The 14140-nt window shown below is 37.1% G+C and overlaps 1 protein-coding gene across 1 annotated transcript in view; it reads right to left on the bottom strand.

Moving 5' to 3' along the window:
- The window catches only part of LOC131981649 (centrosome and spindle pole associated protein 1-like), a 105432-nt gene extending 91723 nt beyond the window's left edge, over positions 1-13709 (bottom strand). The window contains exons 1-3 of the mRNA XM_059346037.1: positions 13605-13709; positions 12490-12591; positions 10923-10995 (exon numbers count right to left, since the gene is read on the bottom strand). Coding sequence (XP_059202020.1) covers positions 10923-10995; positions 12490-12588 — 172 coding nt within the window. The 5' untranslated portion in view covers positions 12589-12591; positions 13605-13709. The remainder of the gene's footprint in view (positions 1-10922; positions 10996-12489; positions 12592-13604) is intronic.
- Between the last annotated feature and the right edge of the window lie 431 nt (positions 13710-14140).

Genomic DNA, 14140 nt, shown 5'->3' with positions numbered 1-14140 from the left:
AAAGTGATATATTTAAAGAATTTAGGACTTTACAGCCCTAATATTTGAGACAGACCACTATGCCCACAGTCAAATCAAAAAGAATAGGCCCGTTTTTTAAGTAATATTATTGTTGTTGTTATCAGTCGTTTTTTGAATGTTTCCTGCTTTAATCCAGATGAGATGAGTATTGAAAGATTTTTTATAAGGCAAAAACGGCCTTGTCAAGAGGACAAGGAGCAGCATGAGGAAGTATCAGTCTGAAAGAAAGTTGAACAGTCAAATGGCTGTGGATAGTAAACGTTAATTTATCTGAATGTTCGATAGGCATCAAACAGTGCTGCTCAGGGAGAAATAGAGAAAGACGGCAGATAAAATGCTCCCGTAAGACAGGCAGCTGCTGAAACAATAGGTGAGGTGGAAACAGATATGTGTAGACTTTAAATTTAAAAAAACAAGAGTGGTTAAAGTATTTTCATTCTGATTTGTCTGTGGCTGTTTGCTGTTTTGTTATTGTTTTTATGTTTTTTTTGGTCTTGTACTGTAGGCTACTGTTTCTCAAGCAAGACTTTCCATAAATGCGCCCGAACCCAAGGAGGTCCCTTATGAGAGAGCACTTGAGTTGTTTTTCAGGAAGCCAAGACAAATTAGGTGTTCTGATAGAGCATGCAAGCCATGCATATTTGTGTTAATATATTTTATTGTTACATTATTTTATTTTACCCAAAAAGTTAGAACAGGTTATTGGTTGAGGTAGGTCTTAAGTTAATTATTTGAAATATAAACCTCCAATTGAAGTTGTTTTGTGCAAATCATTCCTGATTTACAGAATCTAAAGATTGAAGTAGTTGTGGTGAGGAATGAAACCAGGCAGGGTTCTGGTAAAAATGTTTTTAGTTGTCTTCTCTTAAAGAACTTACTTTTAAAGAACTGACTGAATAATTACAAATGCTGTCGCTTTATAGTGGTATCAGCAGGTGACTCTGAAGAACAATAGATACAGGTTTTTTCCATATGGCAGCTTCAGAAAGTGTTGAACGCCACCCGCTGCATCCACCCGATGACCGACTCCACGACACTGTGACACTCGATTCCCCCACCGGTGTCAGTGGAGCACCACAAATTGCTACCTGGTCTGTGGGAAACACTGCGACTGTATAACAGTTTAACCCACCTAATGTAGTTTGGGCCAAAACCAAATGTTGCTTGAAAGAATCTGATAACACTGAACAAAGATGAGGGGAAAGTAACGAAGAAAATGTTTTGAAAAACTCTGCGGCAAACCCCTGCGGCATAGGCTCGTCTAACTTAGTCTTATTATCATGGATAGGTGCAGGGACATCCAAATGATCTAGGACATTTTCCATCAGCGTACTGTCACGGAGTGTACGGTCAGAAGTGTAAAGTCGGGAGTAAAAATTCCTAAATGTGTCATTGATTTTAAAGGGATCTGAGGTGATGTTACCATCATCCACCTGGATTTTTGCAATGTGCTGTTTTGCTTTAAATCCCTTCAGCTGACTGGCTAAAATTTTGCCAGATTTGTCGCAATGAACATAGAACAGACTTTTGCTCTGCAATAGTTGGTGTTCAATTGAATGTGTTGAGGAGATCGAATCTCGTTTGGAGCTCCACACATTTTTTTATATAGTTCAGAGTCCTTAATTTGACCGTATCTTTGATCCACTTCTTTAGTGTTGGTTAGATAGGTCTAGTCGTTCTTTCTGAGCTCTATTTTTCATATTTGCGCTAAAAGAAATAATTTGTCCCCTTAGGTAAGCTTTCAGAGTATCCCAAATGGTCAGGCTGCAGGTTTGTCTCTATGTAACAGGGAGATCAGGAAGGGTCATAGACAACACCACAGGGGGATGGTCAGATATCACTATACTCTGATACTCACAGGAGTGGGTAAATGGGATCAGTTGATTGTCAACAAGAAAATAGTCAATCCTAGAGCAGGTATGATGGGAATGAGAAAATAATTAATACTCTCTCCTTTCTGGATTGAGGTATCGCCATATGTCTGTGACGCCATAGTTGTCTAAGAAAGACTGAATAAGTGATGCCGATTTACTCATGATATCAGGGTTAGAAGAAGACTGGTCTAGCACAGGATCGAGGCAACAATTAAGATTAAAAAGTGAGTCACGTGAGCTAGGGATCAAGATGGCAGCGTAGCCTGAAAGCTCCACACAGCCAAACACAAACTTTATAAAACCCCACAAATGCACCAATAATTTTCGAGGAAAGATAGCGGCTCTGGATATGTCAGAACCATCCGAATCGAAACCCTACGACATTTTCACCAGAGCACGCAAGGCAAGTATCGTTGAGACAACTTCTCTGACAGCGACGTTGGCTAATGAAACTAGCATCATGGCAAATGTGGCTGACGTGCTGACAGAGCTGAAGTCCCTCCGCTCGGACTTTGGATCAAAATTGGACAACATTGATAACCGTCTGTCGGATGTGGCAAACTCAATTGTGGCGATTGAAAGCAAACTTTCAGGCGTGGAACAAGACGTGGTTGCAAATACAACACGTATCGGAGAGGCAGAAACACGTATAGCAACAACAGAAGACGAGCTGCAACACACTCAAGAGGCACTAGCCTCAGCCACTAAACGAATTGCCTATCTGGAATCAAAAACAGAAGATCTGGAAAATCGAGGCAGACGAAAGAACCTGCGGCTTTTTGGTCTACGTGAACGAGCTGAAGGAAATGAGACACTCTACGACTATGTAAATGACATGCTACCGCAATGGCTCGGCTTTCCTGACAAAACTTTCACTCTGGAGCGAGTTCATCGCACACTGGCACCGGCCAAACCTAACCAGAACCGAGCGGTTCTTATCCGCTTTTTGAAGTTTCAGGAGAAGGAGTTTGTGTATCGTGAAGCAAGAAAGCGAGACATCATGCACGGCGACAGTAAGCTGTCTTTCTCTCAGGATCTGTCTGCAGAAACGGTTCGTATTCGGCGAGAGTTTGCCCCAGTTGTGAAGCAGTTCGTGGCCATGGGAAGTTTTCGTGGATTTCATCACAATCCTTGTAAATTGAGAGTGCTTCACAATGGAAGAATTCATCTCTTTTCAACACCGCAAGAAGCCGAGAGGTTCCACCAAGGCATAACACGACCCGCATAAAGACTGTACAGGACGTGATACACAGTTCCTGAAGTTACGACAGACACTGAACGCACCAAGACGATAAACAACAGCGGAGTCAGGTATTATAAACGATGCACAGAGACTGATAAAGACTGTTTTTTTTTTTGTTATAGTGTTGCTAAATGTTTCCTAAATAGATAAGGAATGGTTAAAACTTTTAGACAGGGTCAGAATTTCAAATAAGGGAATGTGATAAAAATTATTTTATTGCATTATTTTCCGTGGTGCAACAAATAAGCCAACGTTACTTCTGGTAAAGCATTGTTTAACGCAATCTCATTTATTATTGTTTTTTATTTTATTTATTTTTATTTTTTATTTTTTTTATTTTTTATTATTATTATTAATAATAATAATTTATTATTATTATTATTATTATTATTAGTTAATGTATGTGTGTATGTATGTGTATATGTATGTATGTGTGTATGTGTATGTATGTACAGTGCTCAGCATAAATGAGTACACCCCCTTTGAAAAGTAACATTTTAAACAATATCTCAATGAACACAAATAAAATTTCCAAAATGTTGACAAGACCAAGTTAATATAACATCTGTTTATCTCATAACATGAAAGTAAGGTTAATAATATAACTTAGATTACACATTTTTTAGTTTTACTGAAATAAGGGCGATGCAAAAATGAGTACACCCCACAACAAAAACTATTACATCTGGTACTTTGTATGGCCTCCATGATTTTTAATGACAGCACCAAGTCTTCTAGGCATGGAATGAACAAGTTGACAACATTTTGCTCCATTGATCTTTTTTCATTCCTCAAGAATGGCCTCTTTTAGAGACTGGATGGAGAGTGATGCTCAACTTGTCTCTTCAGAATTCCCCATAGGTGTTCAATTGGGTTCAGATCAGGAGACATACTTGGCCACTGAATCACTTTCACCCTGTTCTTCTTCAGAAATCCAACAGTGGCCTTTAGATGTGTGTTTAGGGTCATTGTCATGTCGGAAAAGTGCACGACGACCAAGGGCACGGAGTGATGGTAGCATCTTCTCTTTCAGTATGGAGCAATACATCTGTGAATTCATGATACCATCAATGAAATGCAGCTCCCCGACACCAACAGCACTCATGCAACCCCACATAAGGACACTGCCACCACCATGTTTCACTGTAGGCACCATGCATTTTTCTCTGTAATCCTCACCTTTGCGACGCCACACAGTTTAGAAGCCATCAGTTCCAAAAACATTTATCTTGGTCTCATCACTCCAGAGTACAGAGTCCCAGTAGTCTTCATCTTTGTCAGCATGGCCCTGGTAAACTCTAGACAGGCTTTTTTGTGCCTGGGCTTTAAGAGAGGCTTCCTTCGTGGACGGCACCCATGCATGCCATTCCTCTGCAGTGTACGGCGTATTGTGTCACCAGAAACAGTCACCCCAGTTTGGCTTTCTAATTCCTTAGATAACTGCAATGAACTTGCATGCTGATTTTCTTGGACCCTTCTCATCAGAAGACGCTGCTGTCGAGGTGTTAACTTCTGCGGACGGCCTGGACGTCTCTGTGAGATGGTTGCAGTTCCATCTTTTTTACATTTTTGTACCACTTTTGCTACAGTATTCTTGACTGATAAGTAAAGCTTTGCTTATCTTCATGTAGCCTTCACCTTTGCGGTGTAAAGAAATTATTTTCCTTCTCAGGTCTTGAGACATGTGGTGCCATTGCTAACAACATGAAATGGGAAGGGGTTTTATTTAAGTAACACCCTTTTATAGTCAACTGTCTGCTGGACATCTGTGTAATGAATAATTAGACTCACCTGGGGTCGATTATTGTTAAATTAGACATTTGTAGTCTAAAACTTAGCTTTGCTCCCGAGACTTTTAGTGGGGTGTACTCATTTTTGCATCACCCTAATTTGAGTAAAACTGAAAATTATGAATGAAAAGTTATATTATTAACCTTACTTTCATGTTATAAGTTAAACAGATGTTATATTAACTTGGTCTTGTCAACATTTTGGAAATTGTATTTGTGTTCATAGAGATATTGTTTAAAATGTTACTTTTCAAAGGGGGTGTACTCATTTATGCTGAGCACTGTATGTATGTATGTGTACATGTATGTATATATATGTGTGTGTGTGTATGTGTATGTAGGTGTATGTGTATATATATATATGTATATATATATATATATAATATTTATTTTTTATTTATTTTAATTATTATTTTTAATTTTATTATTGTTGTGTGTGTATATATGTATGTGTGTGTGTGTGTGTATGTATGTATGTATGTATGTATGTATGTATATATATATATATATATATATACATATGTTTTTTTTTTTTGTTTTTTTTTTTTATTATTTTAATTTTTATTATTATTATTATTTTTTACGAACAGAATTGGCTTTAACTGAGAATAGAGAAAGGGGTTAATGTTCACATAGAAGACATGGTTGTTTGGACTTATGGCTGTTCTGTCCAGGGTCAAAGGCACGTGGACTAGCTGCTCCTCAGCATTTGTGGATCAGCATCTCCCATAGTTGGTTTATTAAAGGGAGGGTGATAAAGCATTTCAACGGAAATGCTAGGGAGTGGGATGGGACTTTTTCACGTTTTGGTTATCACTGTTCTAGTTGTTTTTGCAGGTTTTCTTTTCCCCTCCAGTGTGTGTAAAATTTTTGTGTATGGTTTTGGCAGAATCATTAACATTTCTAACCTCATTAGGATATCAGAAGATGTTATCAATGGCAAAACACTATGTCTGTGAATAATTCTGAAATCAAGATCACCAGTTGGAACATTAGGGGGCTTAGAAAATTGACTAAATTGAAACAAGTTATAAATAGGCTGAAACATCTCAGGTCTAAAATTGTTTTCTTACAAGAAACCCATCTGATAGCCTCTGACATACCTTGTCTGAAAAAAAGATGGCCGGGCCAAGTGATTTATTCTTCTTATAATAATTATGCTCGAGGTGTTGCTATCCTTGTACACAAATCAGTTCCATTCCAAATTACTCAAACTATTCAAGATCCAACTGGAAGATATGTGATTGCACAGGGAAACATTATGTCACGTAAGGTTAACCTAATTAATATCTATGGTCCTAACGAGGACATACCGTCCTTTTTTGAAAAATTAATGTTTACTGTGTCCACCTTAGAAGGTCTCTATATTTTTGGGGGCGACTTTAATTGTACGTTAGACCCAGTAATGGATCGACTCACTGGAACTGATACCTCACACGTACAGACAAGGAGAAAGCTGACTGAATTCATAAAAGATCTGAGACTAGTTGATGTATGGAGGGAGAAAAATCCAAACAAAAAGGAATTTTCCTGTCATTCTTCTACTTATAAAACGTATTCACGTATAGATTATTTCCTAATATCTGTTGAACTGCTTATTAATGTCACAAACTGTTGGTATGACAGCATAGTGATTAGTGATCATGCAGCTGCTTCAATGGAAATATGCTTAGGCGTATTTGCTCATCATTCCCCGAGATGGAGGTTTCAGGTATATTGGTTACAAGATCCATCCTTTCTTAAATTCATAGGAGCCTGCATAGATAACTATTTCCTGCTAAATACAGATGAAACAACTGCCAGTGTAAGATGGGAAGCATTCAAAGCATATATAAGGGGGGAAATTATTAAATATACAAGCTCAAAGACTAGACAACAAAAAAAGGAAATAGAAACATTGGAAAGACAGATTAAAACACTAGAATTGGATCTTTACGAGAATAATGACGAGGACAAACAGCACCAATTAACAGTAATGAGAGCTCAATACAATAAACTATCTACTGACAAAGTTGCTAAAACCCTCTTATGGACAAAGCAAGCATACTATGATCAGGGTGAAAAACCAAGCAAATTACTGGCTTGGCGGGTTAAGAAAATGCAGGCCGAAAGAACAATTAACAGTATAAAGACAATGTCAGGAGATTTAACAACAGACCCAATTGAAATTAATGCTACCTTCAGAAACTTTTATGAATTATTATACAAATCAGAATATGCAGGAGCTACACAACAACAGGCATTTCTCGATCAGCTACAGTTCCAGAGCCTATCTGAAGATGAAAAGGAAGTACTGGACAAGGAATTAACAGTTAAGGATCTTTATGACGCCATGAGCAGTATGAACACTGGGAAAGCACCGGGCCCTGACGGGATACCTATAGAATTTTATAAGAAGTTTAAACAGAAACTCGCGCAACCTTTATTAGAAATGTTTAACGAATCATATCAAACAGGAACTCTTCCACCATCGTTAAGATTAGCTATGATAACTGTGATACTAAAACCTGACAAATCGCCAATCAGTTGTTCATCTTTCAGGCCCATTAGTTTAATGGGATGCGATACAAAAATATTATGCAAAGCTCTCTCTAAAAGATTAGAACAATATCTTCCTCAACTGGTCAGTAATGATCAGAATGGTTTTGTATTACAACGGCAAGGCTTCCATAACATCAGGAGAGTTTTAAATGTACTGTTTGAGAAAAATAATACCCAAGACACTGCAATGTTATCAGTTGATGCCAGTCAAGCATTCGATAGAATAGAATGGAAATACCTTTTTGATCTACTCCCTAGATATGGTCTAGGAGAAACATTTCTCAAATGGATTAAATTACTGTACACAGACCCAAGAGCAGAAATATTGACTAATAGTACAATTTCTAAACCTTTCCATTTACAACGCTCAACTAGGCAAGGCTGCCCTTTGTCTCCTCTGCTTTTCACATTAGCAATAGAACCTCTTGCGATCGCAGTTAGGACACGTAGGAATATATCTGGCATCAGGATTTGGGACATAGAGCATCATATAGCACTATATGCGGATGATATTATTTTTTTCTTAACGAACCTGAGGAGTAGTATTCCAAATTTGATTACTTTACTTGAAAATTTTGGTGAGTTTTCTGGATACAGAATAAACAAATCTAAGTCGGTACTGTTATTTCTAAATGAAGAAGAAAGACGCAATCCTAAAATAAATACACCATTTATGGCCACACAAGATGGATTCAAATATCTGGGTATTAAGATTACCCCAAAACTTGGCGATATTGTCCCTACAAACTATAACCCGCTGGTAGACGAAGTGACAGAAAAGTTGGACCGGTGGTCTAATTTGCCGATATCAATGATTGGTCGCATAAACCTTATTAAAATGTCTATTATACCCAAATTTATATATCTTTTCCAAGCACTCCCGCTTCCATTACCAAGTGACTTCCATAAAAAAATTGATAATATATTTGGCCAGTTCATTTGGAACAAAAGAAAGGGTAGACTCTGGCTCAAGTTATTATTTTTACCCTATGAAAGGGGAGGACAGATACCTGAAATGGTATTATTGGGCTACCCAATTAAGTTCTGCATTGTACTATTTTTCTTCATCCACACCACCTGCTTGGGTAAATATTGAACAAAAATCAGTGTCAGATTTGCCCATAAAGCAGTATTTATATTCCTCGGATATTAAGACACTGAAAAAACAGACAAGAAACCCCTTTGTTAAAAATACAATATCAGTATGGTATGCTGTACATAATTTTGTTGATGAAACAATAATTTTGTCACAATTTACTCCTATCTGGGGCAACAGACAATTCAGGCCTCGTGGATTGGATGGGGGGTTCAAATTATGGGCAGAGAAGGGAATTGGGACCGTTTCGGACCTTTATTTTGAAGGTACTCTTCTCAGTTTTGATCAACTTTCTCATAAGTATGGAGTTCCCCAAAAACATTTTTTCAAATATTTGCAATTAAGAAGTTTTATATCATCAAAACATGAGACATTCATGGCCACACCCCCGCTATCGATTATTGAGGAAACAGTGATTAATAATTTGAATGGTAAAAAACACACATCTAGATTCTATAACCTTTTAGTGGATTACTCGACAGAATCGGCACTAGATAAATGAAATGCTTGGAGAACAGACACACAAGAAGATATTAGTGAAGAAGACTGGGGGAGAGCATGTCTAAAAGCACAAAATAATTCAATTAACACAAGATTAAAACTGATTCAGTATAAGTGGTTAATGAGGGTTTATATTACACCTGCAAAACTTCATCATATCTCTCCTAACATTCCTGATGTTTGTGTTAAATGTCTGACTGAAAAGGGAACTCTGATTCACTGCCTATGGGAATGCTCTAAGATTTTGGTATTTTGGGGAAATGTTGTTAAATGTTTGTCACGGATGGTTGAGTGCAGCATTCCATTGACATCAACAGTCTGTATCATCGGAATATACCCCAAGGACTCCATCAGAACAACGAGGAAATCAAAAATGATCGACTTTGGACTTCTCCATGCAAGGAGAGTGATTGCACTATATTGGAAAAATGTAGAACCACCATCAATGGCAATATGGAAGAAGGAGTTGATGACGTGTCTTGGACTGGAGAGATTGACATACATTGTTAAAGGTAAACAGGAGGAGTTTGCTTGGATTTGGGAATCATTTATGTCATTTTTGACCAATGGAACGGATAACACTGACTGAACAATAGGTTATGAAATGATCCTGCCTTTTATTTTATTTTTATTTATTTATTTACTTATTTTGCTCCATTTTAGTCTTTTTTTTTTTTAGTACTTATTTTGCATTAGATTGATGTTTGTTGTCACTGTCCATTTTATTTACTCATTTTCTTTGTCTGTGTGAATGAATGTATGTTCGAGGGGATATAAATGAAAATGTTTGTATATTTGACATAAAGTTTGATATGCACTTGAAACTTCAATAAAAAATATTGTTGAAAAAAAGATTAAAAAGTATGAGAGAGTATGAGCTCAGGTCAGGAAGAGAGGAAATGAAACCTTTTAGAAAACCAACATCATCCGCGTTTGGGACATATACATTGGCAAACACTACCACAGTATTATACAATTTCCCAGAGACAATAATATAGCGGCCATTCGTGTCTGATATGTTATGGTGTTCAAAGGGAATATTATGGTTAATAAAAATGGAGACCCCTCTGGCCTTAGCCTGAAAAGTATAGTGGAAATGCTGCCCCACCCACCGTGACATCAGACGTGAATTGTCAGAACCACAAATATGTGTTTCTTGTAAAAAAGCAACGGTTGTTTGAAATTGCGTGATGTGTGAAAAAACCCTACTACTTTAAACAGGGTGATTTAAACCTTTGACATTCCAGCTCAAAAAATTGAAGGGACTAGCCATTCTACCTAACAGAAAAAGTAGGTAGGTAAGCACAGGTGGTATCAATACTCCAGATATTGGTCCCAAGATGACATAATAAATACAGAAGGACACAGTTTATGTGGCAAGGGCTTAAACAGGCTTCAAAAATAGTGTAGGTGCTGAAAAACCCACCTCCACCCCCCCTTCCCACAACAGGAGCAGCGTTTGCTTTAGGGGAAAAGTGGCCACCGGGAAAGTCTCAGGCCACGCCCTCTCTAAAGTCCGCTCAGTCCGTGTGTCTCCATTACAAAAAGGCCCCCAGAAGGATTCACGAGACGAGACTCCGGAGATGACGTATGGTTTTCAATCGTTGCAACAGATTAAACACAGGAAACGCAACTGTGGCCGCTTTGTCGCTCTTTGAAGCCATTTAAAGTAGTTGCGAGTGAAATAGAGTAATTGCCCAAATTATATAAACACTTTGGTTGTGAAATGAATGGTTAAAGGAGTAAAAAGTTTTAATCGAGTAGGACCATGTGTGCGTTGCGTCTACTCCATGCGGCAGGTATTTTTTTTATTAAAATAAAAGTTTAAAGGAGGAAAATGTGGGAATGAACTGTACCTTTCCTTGGTGCTATAGACTTGGGAGGGATGTTCTCTTTAACAGTGGACTCATAGGCTCTGTGGGGTTTTGCCTGTTGAAAAATACAACGTCACACATTAAAAGATATCTACGAACTGTAAAAGGGTCATGCCAGTGCTCTGGTCATAACTTTTCCTTCCCAAACAGATACTAAAAGGACCAAATACTCTTTACTTTTCCACATGTGTCCCCTTAAATTTACATGACTGAAGCGTTTTTTACTTTATTTACTTTCATTATGTTTTATTCGCAATAGATGAACCTTAGGAGGGGTTAAACAAAAGGTCATATGCATTAAAATTGTCAAAAGTATTGATACTTTCTCAATACCACATGTTAAAAATGAAATGGTCTCTACATTTGGTAGCTTCAAAAGTACTGACGCTATGTGAAAGAAATTATTGACAATCCGATTTGCAACCAAAAGCTGCACAGACAAAAAAAAATCAACTTAGTGCTGGTAGGTCACTATGCAAAAACCAACACAGTGTGCAAAATAACAGAAAAAGATGTATATATTTTCCGTGCTGGGACTTTTATTCACTACTTTTTGGCCATTTTATTAAAAGAGGTATTAAGAATAGTTTGCATACTAGTACTGTATTTAAGATTAAAATTCTGGAATTGTGATAATCTTTATATGCATTGACCTATATATAATAAATTGTTATTAATCCAGAACCATGACTTGTCTATACTGCCCTACAAAGCCTAACCTCAAGTAAATATGCAAAGGGTAAAACTGAGAAAAACTGCTTTAAATTTTTAACATTTTTAACTGGCCAGCCAAATGGGTTACAGGTAGGTAAGTGACATGACACGTATTTCTACATGTACTGATGATAAGTGCAGATTATGAATTTTTTATGCTCAAAAAATATGATTTACTTGACCTTTGACCCCAAAAGTGTAGTTACTGCACTCTGGTTTTGCATTGCTGTTAAAGGTTCTAATAGTAAAGCAAAATGCACTGCAGTAATTACAGTGTTGTTGTCTTCTTAAGCTATTACATTTTGTTTTCAGTGAATAAAACATTTTCAAACTGATTTTGTTATAAGAGAATTTAAAAGTGTTTAACAACTCTATTCATAGATTTGTTTATTTTAGACTTATTATAAAGTAAAATTATATTTTAGTCTAAATATAATTTATCTCACTTTTTTTACTTAATCACTATCTAGATAATACTTTCCCTATCAAATAAACTTATAATTTCTATTATTCTTGCATTCACTATTCTGCACAATGAAGAAATACAAGGCTACAATGTATCACAGTCAAATCAGACAGTGGTAAGTGAACTAACTGCGGTCTGCTTTGGTGTTGAGTTGGATTTTGTAGTTACTGCAATTTTTATATCATTACTTCTCTGAAATAAAGCAAAATTGAAATCGAAAACTTTATCAGAAGATAAAACAGACATCAAGGAGTTCATTTTTAGTTATAACTCAATTTTGACCAAAAATGTAGTTACTGCAGTTAGGCTTTTTAGGGCAGTATAAACCAGCTCAGAACCAATAACCAAACATCCAGAATTTCTACAGACCTTTATTTCCATGTAAGGAGGGTCTTGTTCCAAACTGGCTTTATCCTGTGCCACTCTCGCCTTCCGCTCCCTGATGAAGTTATCCAGCTCATCATCCATCTCCTTTTGGCAAAGTCATACAACCCAACTGAGAACGCACAATGCCATGCTTGGAATAACATAGGAGCATTATTTGAACCGTGTATACTGATGATAGACTGGAGGCTGCAACACTTTAATGAGTGAGGATAAAAACTAATATTTAAAATGCATAAGAACTATTTGGAAAAAAGGGACTTCTCACTGTGTGTTACAGAGGATCAAATGCATACACAGGTTTTATCGCAGCCACACAGCAGGTTATTTCACTAATTACTTCCTCCTCTCTAATGATTGCTAATCTATTCAATCGTAGTTATAATAATAATAATTATTATTATAATAATACATTTTATTTATCAGCACTTTAAAACTCAAAGACACTTTACAAGATTAGTGAGAGCTTTGTAATTGATGAGGAGGATCTTGAAGTGGATGCTGCTTTATTCGGAGCCAATGAATGTGTTGCAGGATGGCTGTAATCTGAGTTATTTACAATTTGACTTCTAAAGCAGTCTTTTATGTCCATTTTCCTTCTTTTAGACATCTCCCTTTTGGACGGTAAAAACCGCAGGGGACAAAAACGGCCTTTTGAAAAAGTGCAGGGGGGACATGTCCCCTGCCAACTCCAGCATTTTATACCGAGACATACTGATTAATAGCCATGTCGGTCCCGTTACTGTCTCTTTAATTTTTCTGTTGTCAGGCAACCACAATGAACAAGATAGCGTCAGATAGCATTAACCCGCTTAACGGTATCAGCTTAGCGATACCACTATTACAACACAATTATTAAGAGTGTGTAAATAATATGAATCAATTTAACACGTTATATGGAATAAGAGTTGTTTAGTTAAAGTGTAATTTAGTTTATGTTAGCTTGTTAGCTCTAACTGAAGGAAAGGAAGTACCAAAAGTAATGCCAATAACAACGACACAAAACATAGGAAGGCTAACCTGAGCTAATGACAAGCTCCCCGCCGCATTAGCGTTAGTTTTCTGAGCAAACTATCAGTATTATTGCTGTAAGCACTTACGTTAAACAAAACCTTCCATTGAGCGATGTTTGAATCTGACGTTACCGGATAAGGAAATGTTTGCTAGCGAGCAGGCAGCAGGCAGTAGTCCACCGGAGCAATGTATCATGATAGTGCGCTACTTCCGGTTTTAAGTGTCAAAATAAAAGCCCATATGCGAAAACCAGCTATTGATATATTCCTGCTATTTATACAATTCTGCCATGCTGAACGCATTGTAATGTGGTAGAAAGCAGCAATGGCCAGATGAAGCCTCATGAAGCATAGACGTTTTTCATCCAATTGGTTAAAAAAAAAGGTTAATTTCTCAAGGTTTCATGTGCTCACAAACCGCCTGCTGGTCAAAACCTTTATTGTTATTTCAACTATTTGTGATGGTCTCCTGACTGTCTGCAACAGTGTCAGCATGAGAATAATCACTGCCAAGAACAGTTTAAATTGATTTGTGTGGTTCATTCATTCATATAATCTTTTTTTTTTTAATTTATGGGTAATGGTAAAAGTACATTAATGTAAAAAAAAAACAACAACGTCAG

Source organism: Centropristis striata, chromosome 12, assembly GCF_030273125.1.
Source record: "Centropristis striata isolate RG_2023a ecotype Rhode Island chromosome 12, C.striata_1.0, whole genome shotgun sequence".
NCBI lineage: Eukaryota > Metazoa > Chordata > Actinopteri > Perciformes > Serranidae > Centropristis > Centropristis striata.
This window is presented reverse-complemented; position numbering and strand designations above follow the sequence as displayed.